Genomic DNA, 22,691 nt, shown 5'->3' with positions numbered 1-22,691 from the left:
AGTAACATATAGAATTATACTGCTCTTAACATTCTTATTTCATTCATGACTATTTTAATTATCTCTCCCCGTGCTCTCTGACATGTGTTGTAAAAGAACACCAAACACGAATGTGTTTCTGTCTACGTGTGCCACACTTCCTCCTACAATCAAAACACTAACGTGTTAAAATTCAACATAACGAGACCTCTTAACACACCCTACTTTCAACTCTAAACCCTGAGGTACTATTCTAAAAGTGGCTAACTCTAAAGTGTAGCGTCAGAGAGCCTAACTACATCATTCAACCTTTACCACATATTCGCCATGATTTAATCTTTACAGTCAGTCACACGAATAACAAATTTTTAACATTACTTTCACTTTTACCATATCACGGTATTTCTTAACATTTAAAATAACAGTTCACATGTATATAAGAACATATCAACATGCCGTTAATTTTACACATTTGAAAACATACATTAGTAGTACATTGTTAACTTCTATTCTTTTCAAAGCAAGTGCCAATTCTTTCTACATTGAAATAATACTACATTTCAAAAAGTCTTTCAGACTAAAACTTCTTTCTTGCTAGAATGTTTTAAATAAAATTTATACAATAACTTTTTACAATATTTAAGTCTTTATACAACGCTATTATACATCAACTTTAGTTTTACGCGCGAGTAATTGAAAAACATAATAAGAAAATCGGTCACAACTCATTTCTCGCCCTTTTGGCGATAAAGGTAGACCTCGCATGAGGTAAAACTTCTTGAAATCTGCCACTTGCAGTAAGAATGAAAGATTAACTTAAGTTTGCAAAGTAACATAAAATTTTACTTATCTTTGTAATATTCGGACATCCTTTTCTGGGCCCAGTCTTTAAAGGTACTGCAGATAGTAGCTTGGTTTATCCTCCTTCTTGTACGGGCTCGCCCTTCAGTGCTTTCCTCTGGAAGCTTCCTTTTTTCACCAGTACGGCCACCCTTGAATACTTTCCTTTTCTCCTCTGCTTGTGGTCTTTGCCGTTTGATGGCAGCTGGTCTTGGCGGATCCGGGAAACTTCTGTCGTGATCCTGCTTGGACCTCGTTGTTGGCCATTCAAATTTTTCTTGTACTTTTTCCTCCGCCGCTGATGGCCCTTCCGCAGTTCGGCGACTTTTGCTGCGGAGAGTTCTGTCGGATGAGTAGATCTTCAGTTTTAAAGCCGGGTTATAGTTGCCGTCATTTCTCCTGGTCCTCTTCACATACGTCGTCCTTCTCCCTTCTTCATTCTGGGGGTGTTCGTGAACTCTGTTTTCTGGACGGTGGAACGGCTTCTTTTTCTTGTTACTTTCCATTTTTCCGCGGGGCAATTTTCTTTTCACTTGCTTCTGTCTCTCATTGGCTTGCCCTTGTACTTGTCGTTTTTTCACCTCTGGAACTTGTACCTGCGGTGTCTGCCGTGCCGGATCCTGCAAAAGATCTGAAAAGATTTGCATTTTATTACGATCGAAGTAGGGCTTGATTTGATCAATGTTTGCGGAGCAGGTTTCACCATTTCTGGCTTTTAACACTACAACAGCGTGAGTTATTTTTTCTATAACATATGGTCCTTCAAATCGTGGAAAAAATTTGGCAGTTTTATCTTCTGGTGCTGAAGAAAGTGAATGCTTAATTTTTAAAACTTCATCCCCTACTTTATAAGTTACTCCCCGTCGTTTCAAATCATAATATAATTTCTGTTTTCTTTGTGCTACTTCCGTATTCTTTTCTGCTTCTTTTATTAGTTTTTCTATATCACCCATTTTAAATTCTGGGGCTCTTTGTTGCACATAAAATAGTTTATCTAACGGTGTTATAATCTTTCTGCCTAGAAATAACTCAGCAGGAGTTTTGCCCGTTGTATCATGTTTTGCGGTCCTAAGGGCGAAAGCAAATTCATTGACATAGTTATCCCAGCTTTTATGAAAATTTTTAACAAAACTACGGATAATTTTCACTATATTTCTGTTGACCCGTTCCGCTATATTTGATTGCGGCCGATACGGGACCATTTTTAAATGACGTATGCCCAGTTTTTGGCACATGTCTTCAAATATATTACTTACAAATTGAGGACCATTATCCGATATAACTTTTAGGGGCGCCCCGTATTTTAAAATATATTTATTTAAAATATAATCGGTAACCAATTTCGCGGAGGCTCGTTTTAAGGGAACAATTTCGGTCCATTTACTAAAATGATCAACCATAACAAGGAGATAGCGACTTTTATTTAACTGACTTTTTGGGAAAGGGCCCAATAAATCGATGCCAATTATTTCATTTGGAAATTCGAATTTAATACTATTTAGAAACCCGGCCGGGCGGAAATTAATATAATTAACGGCTTGACATGTTGGGCAGGACTGGACATACGCCCTTGTTAACTTTTGCAGTTCAGGAAAGTAGACTGCCTCGCGTACGCGTTGGATAGTTTTTCGAATACCAGCATGAGAAGCTAAAGGGCTGTCATGGAGCTCATGAAGGATATTTAATCTAAGACTAGCTGGGATAACAGGTCGAAATTCGTTGTTGGAATTCGTAGTTTTTGTGTAGAATAATAGACCATCTATTAGTTCGTAATGGGCCGCCCTATTTCTTATCGCCACAATATCTTGGTGGCTAAAATTTTCAGGATCCTTCAAATACTCATAAATACTTCCAAACTCAGGATCCTTACCCAGTTCTGTTATTACAGTTTCTCGGGAATTTATTGTACACGCTGTAAGCATTGCAACTTTTAAGGTATTACCTTGTTCGTCTAATTTAAGTCGTGATAGGGCATCTGCTACGATATTTTCCTTTCCGGGGGTATGCTTGATTACCAGATTATATTCTTGCAGCTTGAGTGCCCATCTTATTAACCTTGGGGATAAATTTTTCCCTGAGTACAATCTAGTTACCGCCGCATGATCAGAGTATACTGTTATCGGCGCCTTTCCAAAATAGACTCGGAACTTTTGCACTGCTAACAGAACTGCAAGTGCCTCTCTCTCGGTCGCGGAATAGTTTCTTTGTGTTTGATTTAAAGTTCGGCTAAAAATGCCACGGGCTGCTGATTTTGCGAAAGTACCGCTCCTACCGCATAATCCGAAGCATCCGCTGAAATTTCTAAATTTTCATCCTTTTCAGGAAATTTTAACACAGAGGCTTGCGTTAATGCTTGTTTTAATTTTTCGAAAGCACTATTGGCTTCGGCCGTCCACGAGAATCTTGCCTTTTTCCTTTTTAATTTTAACAATGGCTCAGCGATAGCCGCAAAATCTTTTATAAAGGACCTATAATATGAACAAAGTCCTAGAAAAGAAGAGAGCTTCTTTGCCGTGTTTGGAGTCGGATACTTTTGTACAGCGATTATTTTTGATTGATCTGTCTCGATCCCTTTTTGCGATATTTTGTAACCTAAATATTTTAATTCGGGGGCTGCAAATTTGCACTTTTCGACATTAACTTTTAGACCAGCCTCATTTAATAAAGAAAACACCTGTCTTAAATCCTGTACATGTTGGTCTAGATTATCACTAGTAATAATGATATCGTCTAAATAGATAAATGTGGACTTTCCAAGAACAGGTCTTAACACAATGTCCATGCATCGCTGAAATGTTGCTGGGGCCCCTGAAAGGCCAAACGGCATACGCAAAAATGCATAAGTGCCAGACTTGGTTATAAAAGCAGTCTTAGGCACGTCCTCAGGCCTCACCCCTATTTGAAAATAACCAGTCGTTAAGTCTAAAGTCGTCATAAATTTGGTTGATTTTATGTTCCTTAAAATTTCTTCTATGATCGGCAACGGATATACCGGATATTTCGTTATGGAATTTAATTTACGGTAATCAATAGCGAATCTCCACCTTTTTGGATGCTCCAAAGGATAATCATTATTTTTCTTACATAAAACCACCGGGCTAGCATAACTACTTGAGATGGGCGTTATGATCTTTTTACGTAGCATATCGGTAATATGCCATTCTATAATTTTTTCCTTATTCTTATCATACCGGTATGGTTTTTGACGAACTGGCAATGCATCTCCGGTGTCAATACTATGGTTAGTAACCTGAGTAAATCCTGGAATATCACTAAATAACGAAGCAAATTCACTTACCACTTGTCGGATTCTATCTTGCTCGTCATTAGGCAGGTGGTCAAGATTTAACCTTGGCGGTTCAACCTTTTCTACACGCACTGGTTTCATTGTCAGCTTAAGGGACGCTTCATTAAAATCCAGTGTAGCTTGTGCGTCTGAAAGAAAGTCTATCCCTAAGATTAAATGTGCTTGCAGATTCTTTACTATAAAAAACATCACCTTTACTTGTTCGTCCTTGATACGGATATACAAAGGTACTTTACCTACGCACTTACATTGTTCTCCTTGCGCCGCTAATACTGTCGTATTATCCGCATTATATATGCGGTATTTGCGAAAATACTTTCTAAAAAAGACTTCTGCCACACAGGAACACTGCGCGCCGGTATCCAGGAGTGCGGTGGCCGGGATATTATTCACCAAGACTTCAATCTTCGGAAGAGTCAAATTTTTCACCATTACTGTATTTAACTTGTAGGAAGAGGGGTTTTCGTGGCCTTCGGATTTCCGCACCCTCTCGTGAGCAGAAATCCGTTTTAGTTTAAATTATTTTTCCTTTCCGTGCTTTCCTTCTTTTTCCCCTGGCCTTGAGACTTTTTTCCTGGGTTGCTATTGAACTGTCGACGTTCGCCGGCTGTTTTTGAATGCTCGGGTTTCCTTGCCCACTGATTCGCTTTTTCTCCGTAGCCGTATGCTTGAGTTTGCTGTAGTCTTGGCGTACCAAATTGGTTTCGCTGTTGATATTGGCGTCTTCTTTCGACGTCCGCCGTTCTTCTACTTTCAAACTGGATTGCTAGCTCAAATAACTTTTCCAGTGTAGTCGGATTTCTTAATTCAATAAAGTCTTGCACTTGGGGTAGTAACCTCGGCAAAATCACTTGAATTATTTCAGGATCCGGACGGTTTCCATACAAGAGCTTGAAAACGTGAATTTTTCTTAAAATAAAGCTCGAGAGGTTTTCGATTCTTTGTTGATATATACTAAAAAGTTCCGTTTCTAATTTCGCACGATCCCTTACAACAGGGAAGGCTTTTAGTAGGGCAGTCTTGAAATTTTCGTAAGTATAGGTGGGACTTCCTGCTTGACCCAAGAGACTTCTGCCGATACATTTGAACCAGTTAAGCGCTTGGCCCCTCAAAGCGCTGGTAGCTAAGGTAACTTTTTGAAACTCGTGCACGGGGTAGAGCATGAAGTGGTCATCCAATTTTTCCAAAAAACTGGTTACCGGTGAGTTTCCATTAAACGTTGCTTCTGGTTTCATCGAAGCGCGCATGGTCTGGACGATGTAACCGAATCCTTCCAGAGCGGCAGCTGGCATTTCTGGATTCTGAGCCGTTTCTGCAGGCAGCACAGGTTCTTCTTGAAACTCGGCCATGGTTATTCTTCTTCGTTGGGCGCCACTATCAGGTTCAATGTTCCTTCTAACCTTCTTCGGGAACATACAAGGACCTGACTAGGAACAGAGAGCTTACTAAAGCTATGTTCACTAATTGTAGTAAGTAGACAGGATACAGACGAAGGGTATACAAAACCCTTTATTTTTCTCTATATACAATAACTTCCGTACTTCGGAATACAATGACCCGCCACTCGGGGTCTAACGTAAAAGTAAAAAAATAAAACTAAACTCTAATTTAACTTTAGAATAATACACGTGGAAGATTGGCCTTATAATAACAGGAAGCGTATGTAGCACAGAGACTGTGAACACTACAATACGTTTAATTTATCAAGAGGATTAAAACCTCTGGCCTGGAAGGCAAATAGCAACTGCGTAACTTCTAAGGTAAGCGGCCTGCTTCGAACTCACTGCTTCCTCCCTTTCGCTTGGCAAAAAGGCCACACTTAAATACTTGGCGTTCGCCAGACAAACTTTGCATAAAAACCTTCACGCTTATAATTCTGGCCGGAAGTAGAAAATAAGAAGTGATAGTAAAGATTTAAAATAAAATAAACGTTAGTAAAACTTAAGATCCTTACAGGGTTACCTAATGTTTGAGAAGATTTCTTAGAAAACTCAGGAGTTGGGGGGAAAATTATTCTTTCATTTGTCGGTTTATGGTTTTCAAAAACTGATATGCTTATTTTCAGACTATGCAGGTAAGTTTGAAAATTCTGAAAAATGCATTTCATTACATAGAACAAATGTTATCGCAAACAAAAGCAGCTTTCTTATTTCTGAAACTTCTTTGACAAACACAGCAACCATTCAGCGGATAAATCGATTGCTTGTGCGTATTTAGTAGTTATTAAGTAAAACTCCCCCTAAATTTAAAGCAAATGCTATTATTTGTTTCAATTTAATTAAAAAAATTAAATGAAAAGACGTAAAATAGCGAACTATTTTCTGCTTTTTATTTTACAGGATTATTTTAACTCATGTTTTTTTCCTTATTAAAACAGATTTTTTTAACTAAACTTTTTTAGGCTCTTGAGATTTTCAAGAACTTCAGAAGAATATGGTCAAAAAATAAATCAGTCATTAATCCAAGAATGCCTGATTCTCGTAAACAAAAGTTTAAAAGACTAAAAATAAAATAATTATTAATATAAAGATTTTTTTTAATCTCGAGAAAACAAAAAGTTTAAACGCCCAGTCACTTGTCTGTTTGCAATGACAGCTGTATCAACATGGGGCATTGTATGCAAATATGTAATATTACTATAAAATTATAAAACTGTTGTAAATATATATTTCCTTTCCTGACACAGTGCATGCTTTGATAGTGTAGGCGGTTAGTGCGTCCAACCAGTAATTGGATATCTGTGGTTCGAATCCTGGTGAGGCATAGTTGATTTTTCATGTTTCCTATTTTGGAAAACATAATGGTCTCTGCTGTAGCGCCCGAACTAAAATGATATACCTGATAATTCGTCACGTCTGGAATTGGTCGACTGGATCTCGTACTTCTCCTTAGTAATCCATTTAATAAAGAAAAATGTGAGGAATTATGACATTACTTCCTGCATTCTCTCCGGATGAAAGTGGTTATCACGTCCATCTAGCAGCTGAAAATTTCGTGGTTTGAATCCGTGAGAGAACATAGTTAATTTTGTAAGTTCCCTCCTTCTACAATCTAATGATCTCTACAAATAAATTATTGTCCGCATTTCCTTTTGACAGCACGTAACTAATTTACGTACTGACAAATATTCTCTAGTACCAAAGACACACACCCTGAAGACATACACTAATAAACGAAGAAGTTTTGATTTAGTTGTCCCTGTTTCCCGTAGTTGTGGTGTAGATAATTTTGAATCGCCTTTTATATGTATGTGGTCGTACAAAGAAATAATTTTTCCGTTACTAAAAAAAGACAACAGGGTAACTTAACAGTTGTGTTGTTACGTAATTAACTTCCACTTAATGTTACTGAAGAAAAATTACAGAAGTATGCAGATAAATGTAATTTCACTTATACATAAATATTTAATGATTTATCTTAATTGAATAACAGTGCACAACATGAAACCACGAAAAATTTCCAATCTTTGTAAGCAAGCAAATTGCAAAAAAAGAAATACAAACCATGCGGCAGATCATTTCGTACGTTGTTACTCCTAGGGACCACCAGTCAGCAGGAAATGAGTAGCCATGAGTATGATCTAAGGCACAAAGTACGACTTCGGGAGCTGAAGCAAACAATAGTATGTAACTTTGAAAGCAAAAGAAAAGAAACTCCAGCTTAGTGGAATTCAGAAACATTTCTGTTTACCATATGAACTTAAATGTATAGATATAAATCAAAGATTCACATACATGTACTATAATGCGCATAATGATCAAAATAAGAGAAAATGATTTTTTTTTTTGTTTTTTTTTTTTTTTTTTTTTTTTTTTTTTTTTTGTTGTTGTTTCTTCTTTGATAACGACAATTTATTGTTCTATTGGTTTAAATAAATACCTTCAGAATAATAGATCCATTCCCTTTATATATCAGGATTGCATAACATCGAGAAGTAGCATGCTCCTCGATATATTTTAAGCAGCACACATAAATACGTACATACATATAGACAGATAAATGGATAGGTAGGTAGATAGACATACTAATAAATAAACAGGGTGATTCTAAAATATCTGGCAAAAACGTAAAGACAGTTAGAGAAGGACAAAATAGGCACATTTTTTTATGGAACGCATGTACCGAAATGGCGCGTAATGAAAGTATGAATGACAAGTAAGCAACAAAAATACGTTAAAGTCAGCTGTCCACTCGAGAATCGATTTATGTGTATTCTTTGGATTGTTGCTCAGTTCCGCCAAAACCTTCATAGATAAAATGCTTGTCAGCAAGCTGTGCTTTCCTGTAACAATGCATATCAGCCAAAATCTGCATGGAAAACGATGATTTACGCCAACTAACCGCTTTTGTCTACTCATTTATTTCAACAACGTCATCTCAGTGTGCAGTTTTCGCATACATATACCGTTACAAATCTCCTATTTCGGTGGCTTCCACCTGCCTTTATAATTTTGCCAGGTATTTTAGAATCATTCTGTATTTATCTACTAATTTTACTACTATCTGTATCTACGTATATGGTTTCGTAATCATTGTTCTTTTACACGTTATCATTTCTCAAAGTTCCATTTTGCTATTTATGGATATGCTGAATGTAATGGTCTTTTTCTATTATTTTTTACGTTTGCACAGTCTAAATTACTAGGAACTTGCTTTTATATATATATATATATATATTGGTATATCGCTTTAGCCTTTTGCTTCGCATTTCAAAATACTGCGTTTTCCTTTAAATTTAGGTCATGCTATTTTAATGTGTAATTGTATGTTTTTCGTCTTTATTTCGGTTTGCACGTGTAATTTATTCTTTCTTGTTCCGGTGAAGTAAAATTCATTGCATTAAATACTTACATTTTCTGCATACATTACAAACTTGCATTTGTACATGAATTTCTTTTTAATTGCTTAATACAGCTTTAAAAAAAATTTATTATTTTTATTTTTTCTTAATCTTTATTTTTTCTTCATCGTGTATTTTTTATCCATTCTCTATTTTTTATTCGCGTATTTTTTCTTCATCATTTGTATTTATATCTCTTTATATAGATAAGTAGATAAATAGATATAGATATAAGTTATAAATATATACATAAATAATATATAAATAAATGAAGTGTTTAGATTAAAATAACACAATTTTCACATGCAAATATAACGCTGATTTTTGTTATTTGACTTCTAAATTAATAGATGAAGTATATTAATATATGGGTTTTTAAATTATCAGCGAAAATTTGTTTTCAGTTTAACTTCGAATGGCATTTAATTCCATAATATTAGTTCTCTTCACAACTCACCACTTTCCCATATCTTTTGTATCATTTCTTGTTTTCTTTTAAGCATTTCGTACCTAGAATTCTTCTCTACGTATGATTTGATTGCATATTTAAAGCGCCAAATGTTTTGCAACATCCACAAAATGGTTTATTAATGTTTGAGTTAAACTGGATAAATATATTGATCACTGCTTACTGCTTTTTTTTTTTTTTTTTTTTTTTTGCTTCCATCCAAATGAAAGCTTACTCTCGTAACTAGATAATATTAATAAGACGTTCACATCATATTTTTATACTTACTCGAAGTTGTCCGTTCTAATAATACTCAAATGATAATTAGATAAAAAAAAACTTAGTTTTACGACACGCCAGTTTGCATTTAAATGCTGATATATTATTGCAAAGTTCGAAATAAAATATTTCACACATTTGCTCGTCGAAGAAAACAAACTTAACGGTCACCGTCTAATGGCAATGAAGAAGGATTTCCTTTCATAATTATATACCTTATTATATGCTAAGAAATAAAAAATTAACATCTGCAAACTTGAAAATAAAAAAGTTACATAGCTACAGTCTGACAACATTCATTCGCACTTGAGAATTACACAAGAAAAAAAAAACAGCTCTGAAAAAAATGATTTCGCCGCTTCTAAGAAACTGAAAATTCTGAAGCCTTACCTTTAAAAGTAAGTTTATTAAGTTTTCCCCCTTAATTTGTGCAAAACAATATTAACTTCTAAATTTAATTTAGTATAGATAGTTAATTTACAAGTAATATGAAAAATTTATATGTTATTTTATTTAGGAATGTTAAATTAAGAATGCCACATTACAGGTATTTCAAACAGACAGTTATAAGAGCATCTTAAAAATTCTAGAGCTTTTTGAGCACATGATTTTTTAACGTTTCGGAATTAGAGTTTACAGTTTAACTATGAGAAAATGATATTCTTAACGTTACTTTAAATTTTAGGATTGCAAAAATTCCTTACTAAGTGAATTGATGCTTAACTATAGCTTAAACTATAGCGAATCTTTGGTTAATTGTTTCAGTTGATAAATGATGCAGTTGTTTGACACTACACAACTTACCCATGTAAGGTTTCGTCCCTGAAACAGAAGTAACTACTTCTCCATCTCTAATAAATGTAGCAATGTTAAAATCGGTTACATGTGCATGTCCTGAAACAAAGATTTAATTTTAGATGCATTTTGCATAATATGAATTAAGTTGCAATGATGAAAAATGCGGGAAATACATATAAATACTGAAAGGAAAATCTGAACCACGAAACAAACAAAAGCGTACGTGCATGTAAAAAATATCCATACCAAGGGCACACTAAATATTTAAAATATACACACACAACATACACCCAAGGATTTCAAAACGATTGCATGACTAAGTTCGTGAACAGTTGACCGTAGACACTCACATAAATCGAACAAAACAGATTTTCATACTACGACGGTTCTAGACATGTGATAATTTAACAAAAATGAGCAAATTTTTATTATTATACGGTCCCCAAAAAACATCAGCGAGGAAACACTTTTCTGCATTAATCAAACACATATATATCGAAAAACATGAGTTGCTCCCTATATAGCCAAAATTATTGGAGATATCTTTAATTAAAATTGTAGGATGTTAAATAGATCTACTTTCTCGATTAGAAATTACTAAAAGATACGCCTTTTTACAGAGATGAGAGTCTAAATGTTACTTTTAATTCTCATCTGCAGAAATGCTTAAACTTGAAAAATTTTACTGAACATAGTTCAATTTTTATATGTTCCGTAAAATCTGTTTTGACCATGGAAAGCGATTTAAGTCAAACAATTCTGACAATTTTTTCCAAACTAATTTTGTATATTACAGAAATGGGTTCTCTTTTAAAGAAAATCTTCAATAGAATAAGGAATGATTTGTAAATAAACTTGCGAATTTGTTACTTTCTCTGGAGAGGACAAGTGTAAAAATTTTAATTTTATATAAGTTTGCGGAAAAGCATCAGCTGATCAAAACTATTTATGGTTTCCGAAAGCAAACAAAGCGTACCTTCTCTCATTCAGTTTTATAATCTGAGCCACTATTTAGCACATTATATTAGCAAGGTGTGATGTGTTCAAGTAATATCACGGTCAAGTGTTCAAGATTTACTTATCTGCAAAATATTTTTGAGACACCTGTACCCAAATTAATCAAAATAAGTTATAATTATCCAACAATTTTAAATATTTATAATTATTCACTAGACGAAATTTTCCAAATTACGTATTCAATCATGATTTGAATTAATTTGACGTCATAACTATTCTAACAAAGGGAAGAAAAATGGACATAGCAGCGCAGGGATTTGTAACAGCAATAGCAAGAAGCAGTCTGACGAAAAATGGCGCGAACTCTGTATTTATACTAGCTGTTACATAACAAGACAGAATGTTCTCGAAAATACTGGTCCTAAAATCTAATGCTGGTAAAAAGGGTCCTAATACTGGTAAAAAGGGGAAGGTCCTAAAATTGCGGAAAGTTAATTGTAGGTTGCCTGTTCGCGCAGAGCAAAGCCATCGTATTTTTTATATTTCAAATATATATATATATGTGCAGAAAAGTAAATAAAGATAAGCATTTAACTGGTTTTTTTAACTCTTCATTAACGCTCATAAAGCTGCTAGAGGAAAAATGTTAATAACTAAATAGAAATAAATATAGCAAATGCTTTATATTTAAATTATTTATGTTTTTTATATTTAAATTATTTATGTTAATTCGCCCAAAGGGGCAATTTGCCCTGAAGTACTATTGTTTTCGTTTTGGGATTTTGCGTTGAAATTTTTAAAAGGCTGTATCACTTTTCAAATCATTGCCATGAAATATTATCGTCCTGTATTATATATGAAGAAATTATATAATGAAGAATCTGCATAACTGTATATATGTTTCTCGCGCTGTGATAAAGCAACGGTACTTAAGAGCCATCAAAATTTGACTAACGTAATCTTCCCCAGAATATGGGCATGTAAGAGCCCTAATTTGAATTTGAAATTTGTTTTATTATCGGTTTCATATTTTGTAACACTGTAACTAATTTTTGATTAAAAAGCTAAACGATTTCAAAGCGAGAAACGGCAACATTGTACAGAAAAAAACATTTTTATCTCCAGCACGTGAGATTGCATATCGGAAATTCTAAAGATATGCTGAAATTAAAATTATTTTGCGATATTGCTCTTGAACTGAATTTTATGGTTTAAGCGCGAAGAACATGATATTTAATAAATATAGGTAAGACACAAAATGCTAAAAAAAAAACGCCCCTTTGGATGTACTTTAAAAACTTTCAGATTTTTTTGTTTTGTTTTTGGAGTTTTTAATTAATATCTCAGCTGATTAAAGTCGTACGAAGATGGGAACAGTCGAAATGGCTTCCCACGAATTTTTGGAATCGGGAATAATGTATTTAATGCTTGGCAATACTATTTTTATTTATGTTTGTTTTTAATTTTTTATCATTTTATGTCTTTCTGTTCATCGTCTAGCTGCTCAAGTTGATCATTTTAATCTTTCTGATCTGGAAGTTACAAATATAAATATTATGAAATAATGCTTCCATTTACATGTTCGCTTTTAATGATTTATATACTGGTATGTATTTTTAACAGATTCTTCATAAATATTTAAAAGCAGAGAGAGATTGCAAGATATGGTTCACTTTTTTAATATGGCTTCTTTAAAATCCTCATTTAGGTTTTTTTAATTGCTTAGATTTTGGTAAAAGTTCAACTTTTGTTTTGAATTACCACTGATATAAATGCTCAATTCTTTTGATAAGCAAACGGCACCGTCTGCTTTAGCCAGTGGAAATTAAAACAGTTGCACTATATTTGGATAATGCGTATCATAATATGTTAGACTTGCCAATATTGTAACATAATTATGTTGCTCACATTACGTATTTCTAAATATCTAGTTTAAAATAAAATTTATTAATAAATTACAATATTATATCGTGACATCCGTTTTTCAAATACCGGATGTTCTCTCAAATTCTGCAGGGAAGGTTTTGCACAAAGTCGTTTTTATTATTATTAAAGTATAACTTACCAGCTTCATCTATTAAGATGTTATCAGGCTTGATATCCCTGAAAACAGAAATAATTTACTAGACATTAAATCAAATTATTTTTCATAAACAAATTTTAATATTTTAAATATGAAATTTAAATATAGTTTTTAAAAACCGGATTTGCATGCTTTTACCATAAAATTCATTTATTTAAGTATAAATTACTGAATCTGCAAATTTACTTCATATATTAGGAAGAGATTTGTTTTAAATTGAAAAAAAGGAAAAATCAACAAGTATCTTTAAATTCTCGTTTACGAAAAGACTATTTATACCATATTTCATAATTCAACTAGGAAAGGAGAATAATTCTGAAAGTTGCATTCAAAAGTAGAAAAAGAGTTATTTTGCGTATACTATAAAGACAGGAAATATGCTAGAAAAACTTACGATATCTAGCTTGTATTAATGGAGATTACTTAAATTATCCTGAAAATTAGAGAGAAAAAAATATATTTGAAGTTTAGTTTAAATTAAGGGATGCATTTAAAAACTAGTAATTAACATTTGAAATTTATTATAGAACTTCTACATAATTATTTTAATATTATAAAACTTACGAATTTTTACTGTGTTCAAAACTGGTTGTCAAAAGTATTCAAAATCCGCATTCTTAGCCAGTTTTGAAAAGCATAAAAAATGCTATAAAGGATCTCTTTTACACGATGACCCTGTCATAAAAAAATTTAATCTAAAATAAGGTCTCATGTAAATGTTCCACTTAATTATGATGATTATGACTATTACTTTAATTATTACGTAAATTCAGTCTGCGTTAAGGCTTCTCATTCTAACTTATATATGAGTATCTTGATTAAAGTTCACGAATTAATGCGTAGTTGAGTTTCAATAATTCACAACAATTTAAAACAATAACAGGGATTTACTGAAAAGCTCTGACTGAAGATTTAAAATTGCTTTTCTCAGCATTCGAACTTTAAATGGTAACACAGACTTGATGTAAAAGATTAAACCAAGGGAACCGGACATACGCTCTTTCCACGATTTAAAACAACAGCAGTTCACAAACATAGTGAATCCCTTCTAAGATAACCACCCACGGTTCCAGACCATTTTAATATTTTGTGAAGGTAGCCGGTTTCAAGAAGATGATCATTGGTGATGATGATGATTGATTCTTATTATGAGTTTGTCCTGTTCAAGGCTTCTGGTTTAAAAAATACTAAAATAGAAGTGCAATTTATGGCTTTATTAGTATAATTACGAATTCCGTGTCAGAGTTAAATACTGGATATTATATACTAGAAGACTAAGAAATATTTACTTTAATTTTCAAAAGTAATATAAATGAGTACCACTTTAAATTATGGGAATCAGATCACGCGGGTAAAGCAAACAATGATATTATTGTAGAACTTATAGTATTATAGAACTTTGCATTATTAATTTTCTTTACTAGCATTAGCAACACTTACTGTGTACAGTTTGAACTCCATAAAGTAACCCATCCACTTTACTATGTTCTACATTACCATTACAACTTAATTGCTCTAACTCGTTCATAGGATACAGAACTTCAGTTAAAGAAACAGCCGTAAGTTTATAATTGTCTTCTTCTAGCAGAATTTTCCGAGTTTTTTAGAAGAAAAGATATTTATTTTATTTTTTTATTTGTTACGTACTCCACCATTTGGGATCACACAGTAAGGGAGGGATGCCCCATGAAGAAGTTCATAAGGAAAACTGGCTCGTAGCCACTTTCCACATGGGAAAAACCATGAAAATCCCTGGAAGTCAGCCCGTTCGCCTGGACTTGAACCGAACTACCAGTGTTATAATGGTTTTTACCGCTCGGCCACTGGTGAGTCGAATCAAAGGTATTGGCATGCGTTTCAAGAATATCTTTTTCCCACTCTCTCAAGCACGCATAATGCGTTGAACTGCGAAATTTGAATTAGGAACACACATGATTGATTGCACTAATGTCAAATACTGAAGTGACTATCTTTGATCCAATTTTAATACTGATTTGTAACTTGATTTGTAGTTTGATAGATTTGGAGTTTAGGAATGCAATCATTTCGAGTACGCTGCATCATAACTGCCTAATCAAGGCTGTATGATAAATTACACCACGTTGAGAAAGTACAAAAAATAATTAATCAGGAATGACTATTTAAAATTTTTTCATAAAAATAGTTTTTGCATTATAGAAAGAGTTGGAAATGTAATTGCCGGATTCATTTAGTATATAATATGTATATTTCAGTTTGGAGCCCACAAGCAGCCGAGTGGTAAAGTTGCTGAACACCGGTAGTTCAGTAAATGGTTCAAATTACGGCTAACGGGCTGGCTGCATAGGCGTTTTCGTGCTTTTCCTCATTGGTAACGTGTATAGGAGCCATTTTTCATTAAAAAGTCCTCCACGAAGGCATCTATTCTCTTAAATAGCCCTTAAATCAAACCATATTTTTGCTTGATAACGAAACAGACATTTTAGTGATAGCCTTAATAAATATTTGAGGTCTGGGTCAGATAGGGAATGGTCATTTTAAAGAATCATATTATAATTCTCAATACTGAAGTTCATTTAAGTTTATAGAAATAATAATCACTTTCACAGGTAGTAATTTAAGGGAGGTAATCGTCATGAAAAGGCTGACTATTCTTCCCTCTTCAATTAAAAAAAAATCCTGGTACGAACTCTTTTAGAACGCCTCCTTCTAGGTTATGGTGTTCAAAATTATAAGCTAATTGACCAAATTATTTGGAGGCTTACTCTCTTCTGCCGCCAATCATGCTGCTGAAACAAGTTCCGTTACCTAATTATGTTTCTGCAATACATTTAGATTCTCTCATCATAGACTGGGAGTGATGGCTTCAAGTAAAATAAAGCTAAAACTAAAACAAACTTTTAAATCAAACAAAAATAAGAAGAACATTATTATAGAAAGAAAATTACCAATAATGAATACAAATATGTGGTTCTAAGTCGTTAAATAACCACTGAAATTAAATTAAGAAATTAACTTCTTGTTATTACCAATCTCACTTACCTGACAATTGTCAGCACAAGCATAAGACATTCATTGTGGGAAGGAGTTAAATGCGCCTGTCTTTGGCATAAACCTCGAGAAGCATATAAGTGACAGTCCAACATTGGCTCAGTTCCGCCCCCCCCCAATTTTGAGGGAGAGAACCGCGGGGGGACAAGTCTGAAGGTCTCCTACTCTCCTACCCGCTCTTCCCCTAATAACAACCTCTCGAAAGTACATTCAGCTCGCCGCATATTTAGAGTTCTCCAATACCGCACAGGCACTGTACATTTACAAACATCCATGCCTTCTCTGGAATTCGAACCCAGACCCTTTGGCATATGGCAGTCCGAGACACTGATCACTATCCCTGTTATGTGGCAGAAATTAACTTAAACCAGATATAGTTATAGATGAGGAAGTTTCTTCACATTTTATTAATCAACAACACCTCGATCTTCAGAAAAACATACCTAATGTTTTGGATAGTATGCTCAATTCGAGACACAATACAAAACTAAATTCTTCTATTACATTTTGGGAAAGTATAATAGTTTTATAAGATATTTCTCCCTCCTTCCAGCATGCCTTCGTAGTGTAACTTTAGCACACTCGGCGCGTATTCGAGAGGTCCATGTTCGAGTCCCGGCGAGGGCACTTCTTATTTTTCCCGTACACCTGTAGAGACATTAGGTGTTTTATGGAAGCAGAAGAAATGAAAAATGAGCCACGCCTTCGCCAGGAATCGAACCACGGACCTCTGAAATACGCGCCCAGCGTGCGAACCGCCACACTACGAAGGCATGCTAAAAAGGCGGAGCGACTAGGTTCCCTAATTCTCAGTAGCCGTTTAAAAGGAAGAGTATATAAGATATTTCCTCCCTCTTTCCAGCATGGCTTCCTGATATAACGATAGCACGCTCGGCGCTTATTCAAGAGGTCCAGGCGAGGGCATTGCTCATTTTTCATGTACTCCTGCTTCAAAAACACCTAATGACTTTTCAATATGAAAATGCAGTAAATCGAACAATATAAAAATGTTAGAAAATGTTATTTATATAAAACGCTTTGATAACCCTTGAACCATCTTAGTAATAACACACTGGTGTGCAAAAGTTAAGAACGAGACGGTTTTTTCAATATAACTTTGTACAAAAACTTTCCAAATCAACACATTTAATACCGTAAGATCCCCAATACGTAAGAACATGAGTAATGTAAGCAACACTTACTAAAAGAGAAATCAGAGGGATAAAAAGAAGCTTTATTGAAAAAGTAGCATGGAGCGCAATGCGACGGAAGGCCGAAACATCCCTGTGATGGGTGTCTAGCAAGAAACATCCGGTCTTTAATAGGGGATATGATCTTCCCTGACTGCTAGGCAAGTTTCACAGCGTCTGCCCATGCTGAGAATGAGGGTGTCAATGAGTTGTTGAGGCATTGCTGCCCATTCGTCTTGCAGCGCCAATCGAAGCTCCGGAATCGTTACTGGTGGTAAGGTACGAGCTGCCAAGCGTCTGCCTAGAAAATCCCATACATGCTCGATGGGATTGAGATCCGGAGATCGTGCCGGTCAATCCATACGTTCAATATCCTCACTCTCTAAGAGCTGTTCGGCAGCTACTGTGCGATGACATGGTGCATTGTCGTCCATGAAAAGGAACTGCGGACCCATAGCGCCTCTAAAAAGACGCACATATGGAAAAAGAATCTCGTTACAATAACGGGTCCCTTTGACTGAACCTGCGTCGAAGATGTGAAGGTCTGTACGACTACCAAGCATGATGCCTCCCCAAACGAGAACACCGCCACCTCCGTACCTGTCCCTTTCAATGATGTTCGACGGATGATTGCGGCTTCCCCGCTCTCTCCAGATGAGTATGCGATGAGAATCGCTACTCAGACTGAATCTGCTCTCATCTGTAAAGAGTACTCGTCCCCATTCATTGTCTCTCCAATTCCGGTGTTCTCGGCACCACAGAGAACGCCTTCTCCGATGGGCAGGCGTTAGAGGTACACACCGTACAGGGCGTCGTGCAAACAGACCACCACCGTGCAGTCTTCTGGCCACGGTAAAACGCGATATCGGTCGTCCAGTCGCCTGTGTCGTGTGTCTAGCGATTTCTCCCGCTGTCTGCTGCCTGTTTCTTCTGGCCTGTAAGGCAATATACCGGTCATCTGTGGGTGTGGTTCCTCGTGGACGACCGCTACTAAATCCCCGGATAACTGTTCCTGTAGTTTGAAATTGTCTCCAAAGTCGTGAAACGATGCTGTGAGCAATTCCGAACTCTGCAGTCACACTTGTCACACTGCGGCCTTCCTCCAACTTCCCAATGATTCGACCTCGGGTAAAAGCATCCAGATGTCGTCTAACAGATTGATTATTCGCCATTTCTCGCTGAGGCAGCAACTCGGTGTGATTTCAACTGCTATACGGCGCGCAATCTCTTTGCCAGAAATACTGATCTTACACCGACATGCATTATACTACTCAGACACTCCCCCATTACGTCTACCTGCATATCTGCGCATGTGCTACCGTACATCACCTTACTTAATCTCCTGATTGGTCTTTCTGTCCACTCTGCCTCTTCGTTCAGCTGATATGCTAATTTTTCGACTTCGTCCTTAATTTTTGCACACCAGTGTATAATACACTATGCCGAAAATTCCATTCGTTAAAAAGTCAACCGACAGTTGTCTGTTCGAAACTTAACTCACAAGATCTCTTAACTAGGTATGCAAATGATAAAAAAGCACAATCAATGAACGCATAGTCGCGCATTAAGTGTACGAAAAACGCATGCTCTAAAATGCATTTAAGTTACATCACTCGTTAAGATGAAAGTGATTTGGATATCATGCGTAAAGGTCAGTTTATTAGAATTCGCTTAATTTAAAATTTTACGTAACTGCAATGATAACTAAAGTTTTGCTTTCGTCTTCAATAATACCTTTAGCGAAGTTATATGTATATCTAATCATAAGTAGATCGCTTGGTAGATAAGATAAGCATAAGGCTAATGATAAAATTTAAAAATAATGGTTCAGAAAAGTTAATCTTCAAAGTCACTCATTTCCAGTCCTAACAACTGATCTCTGGCAGACGGATGGAGCCCGAAATCAAATAAAAATTCATCTCTTATGCAGTTTTCAGAATCCAGGAGAAAATACCCTTCTTCTTTGAAAATATCGATTCTTCTTTCATAACGCTGCAGTTCGTCAAACTGTTGAAAGCACTTCTCTCGATTACTTTTTAAGGCGTTTGATAATAAATGTGAGTGTCATTTTAATTTTCCTACCTTAGTATATTATAAATGGCTTAACTACTATTTACAGCAAAGTGAAATTAAGATAGTGTTGAAAATCAAAACAATTTTACACTATTTTTCTGCAGATTAAAGCAGTAAGCTTAGTTTAAAAAACAGTAGGGTAAACTTATAAAAAGAGTAAACTTAATTTAAATAAATGTAATAAATAAATAATAAAGTAGCAAACTTAGTTTAAATAAAATAGTAAATTTCCATCCTCATATCGCAGGAGTGTACTAATCATAAATATAACTTTAATAAACTCAACTAATTTTCGATACGAAAAGTAATTGCATCCTCTTTTGCCAATTTCGCTGCAAGAAAATTTTAAATGAATATATCATTGCAAAATACAGTGTAAGATTATAATTATTTTAAATAACACCTTTACTTTTTACATCAAACTTCTTTTCCTTCACTGATTTCAAAACAGTATTTGCCAGTAAATTAGAAACGAACTACGTGAATGAATCTAAGCAAAATGAGTGTTTACAGGGAAAGGAGTAAAGCATATTAATTCATTAATCCGTACTTCAGTAAGAGCAACTTCAAAGCAGTATTCTATAAAAATTGTATCCCAGAGTTTTACAAACGAGATGTCTAAGATAAGTGAACTATGGCAACTGATTTGTTTTTACTTAGTCCCTTTAGTTTGCTATCATAAGCCACTCTGTCTGAATTGAGTCTGTTAAGTTTAGGATTGTGTATCCATAGATCGCCAATAGATGGCGGTAGTGTTTGTTTGTAAAAAGAAACTGTGATGTCAATTATGTATATGTATTCAGTTCGTCTTTGGTGTTCGTGAATAAATGTTGTGTGGAAGAACGCTCCTCTGTTTATTACTTTAACTGCGATCCAGTCTGATTTATTAGAGATTTACACATATTTTGTTTAGAGTCAATTATCAGTTACGCATTTTGGTTTTGACCTAGTCATGTGAAACACCTCGAAAAAGGCAATTTGTGTTTTATCCTTTAATACAGTCAAGGTTCTAATAAATTATCATTTATTACAACAAATTTCAGAGGGTTTTTTTTTTTTTTTTTTTTTTTAATAATCAGTTGTTGTGATTTAGTGCCAGAGAGATAATCTTGCTCCAAAATTCATAATGATTAGTACTGGATGAAAACCTTGCTGGTTGCTTAATTATATATACAATGGTTATAATTAAAGTTCCACTTTGAAATGGTCACAAAAGGAAAAATACTGGACCAAATGTTATCAAACTTGGCAATCGTGTAAAACCGGACATAGGAATTTATTTTCTGCAAAAAAAAAAAAAGAGTTCAAACACTCACCACTAGTGGGGAAATGACGCTGTATGCAATACTGTTAAACAAAATAAGGGGCGGCATCTAACTTAACCTTTTGTTATACGGGTTTAACATGTTCTGTAACAACATGTTCATGTAATAACATGTTCCTTATGACCTAAACAAAACTACCAATTAAAGGCGATAAAATTAGAGTGAGCCATCCGTGTAAGTGAGAAATCCGTCCGTGAAAACCACAAATTAGAGATTGTGAGATCACAAATCTCTCGCAAAAGATTGCGCATTCCGGAAATCGGTTTCTTACAAATCGCTCGTGTTATTGTTGCGTGTGTACGGGTTCGTAATGAAATGAATGCACAAGTCCGATGAAAAGTGAATAAAATTTATTCTTATCACAACAGATAAAAACAAAATGCTTAAATTTGCTTAGAGATATTGGTACAGTATCGCAATATCTTACAGTAGTTATCTTTTAAACTACTAAAACGTTCAACAGAACTTAATTCAAAACAGAGAAAGCTAATCTGATTTCACCGCGAATTCGCTACAGTAAACACAACAGTTATAAAAGCAACAACTGAATTAAGATGTTTTCCTCCATATTTTATAAACGTTTTAATTATGCACGAGCACATTCTCGTACTTTCTCGATTTTTCTGGATAGCAAAAGCAATTACGAGCTACGTATTTATTAAATGCGCGTGCTCCTGTATTTTTAATTTTTCCGGCTCTTCAAATTTGTCGCGCGCAGCTTAATAATTCTATTAAAAATAGCAAACTAAATAAATACAAAATCCGTAACATTATCTACCCAGTTCCATTGCATTCTCCTAAAGTCACCGTTTGGTATGATATGACAGCTAGTTTCATAATTGGACCATTTTTCTTTGAAGAGCAATCGACAACTGGGTCCGTTACATGCACTGTGACTGAAGCCCGCTTAGCGTCAATGCTAAGACGTTTCGTGATACCTGAACTGCAGCAACGTGGCATTGTATACACCACGATTTTTATGCAGGACGGGGCCCCACTGCACATTGGTACATGTGTCACATAGCTATTTAGGCAACATTTCACGAATGAACGGATTATAGGCCGACACCTCCCCACTTCTTCTGTCAGCCCGGTCACCAAACCTCAATCCCTGTGACTTTTGTTATGGGGTTATCTCAAAAGCACTGTTTATGGTTATAATCTAAGCAATTTGGCGGAATTGAAAGATGCGATACAAAGACATGTCCGTTGCTATTAAGAATGCAGTAATACGGTTTAACTTGCTTTCAAAAAATGGTGGACGCCACACTGAACATGCTTTTAAAACATGTTTCAGAAACGATTAAACACGTTGTAGGATTCCCCACTGTGTAATTCTAAGATACAGTTAAAAGTGAAGAATCTTAAGAACTGATAAGCGAATAATCGCTTGAGTTCGTGTGACAAGAAACAACAAGATGGAAGGGTAAATAACCCTTTATTATTCAAATAAGATTTAACAGAACTCCGTCTTCGAGTGTACAATAAAAGCCGAAATTTGGGCTTGAATTTAAGAGGCTAAGAAGTAAATTAAAACTAATC

General features: G+C 35.0%; 1 protein-coding gene across 2 annotated transcripts in view; it reads right to left on the bottom strand.

Annotated features, from left to right (window-relative positions):
* LOC118185706 (serine/threonine-protein kinase 32B) overlaps positions 1 to 22,691 on the bottom strand; it is a 72,483-nt gene that overhangs the window by 23,040 nt on the left and 26,752 nt on the right. For both annotated transcript variants that reach the window (XM_035355599.2, XM_035355601.2), the window contains 3 exons: positions 13,514 to 13,551; positions 10,498 to 10,587; positions 7,630 to 7,733 (listed from right to left, as the gene is read on the bottom strand). In XM_035355599.2, the coding sequence (XP_035211490.1) occupies positions 7,630 to 7,733; positions 10,498 to 10,587; positions 13,514 to 13,551 (232 nt within the window). The remainder of the gene's footprint in view (positions 1 to 7,629; positions 7,734 to 10,497; positions 10,588 to 13,513; positions 13,552 to 22,691) is intronic.

The sequence above is a fragment of the Stegodyphus dumicola genome, chromosome X2, assembly GCF_044657685.1.
Source record: "Stegodyphus dumicola isolate Sdum_Otavi_A_Nest chromosome X2, ASM4465768v1".
NCBI lineage: Eukaryota > Metazoa > Arthropoda > Arachnida > Araneae > Eresidae > Stegodyphus > Stegodyphus dumicola.
The sequence above is the reverse complement of the archived record's forward strand: the minus strand, read 5'-3'. Positions and strand labels throughout refer to the sequence as shown.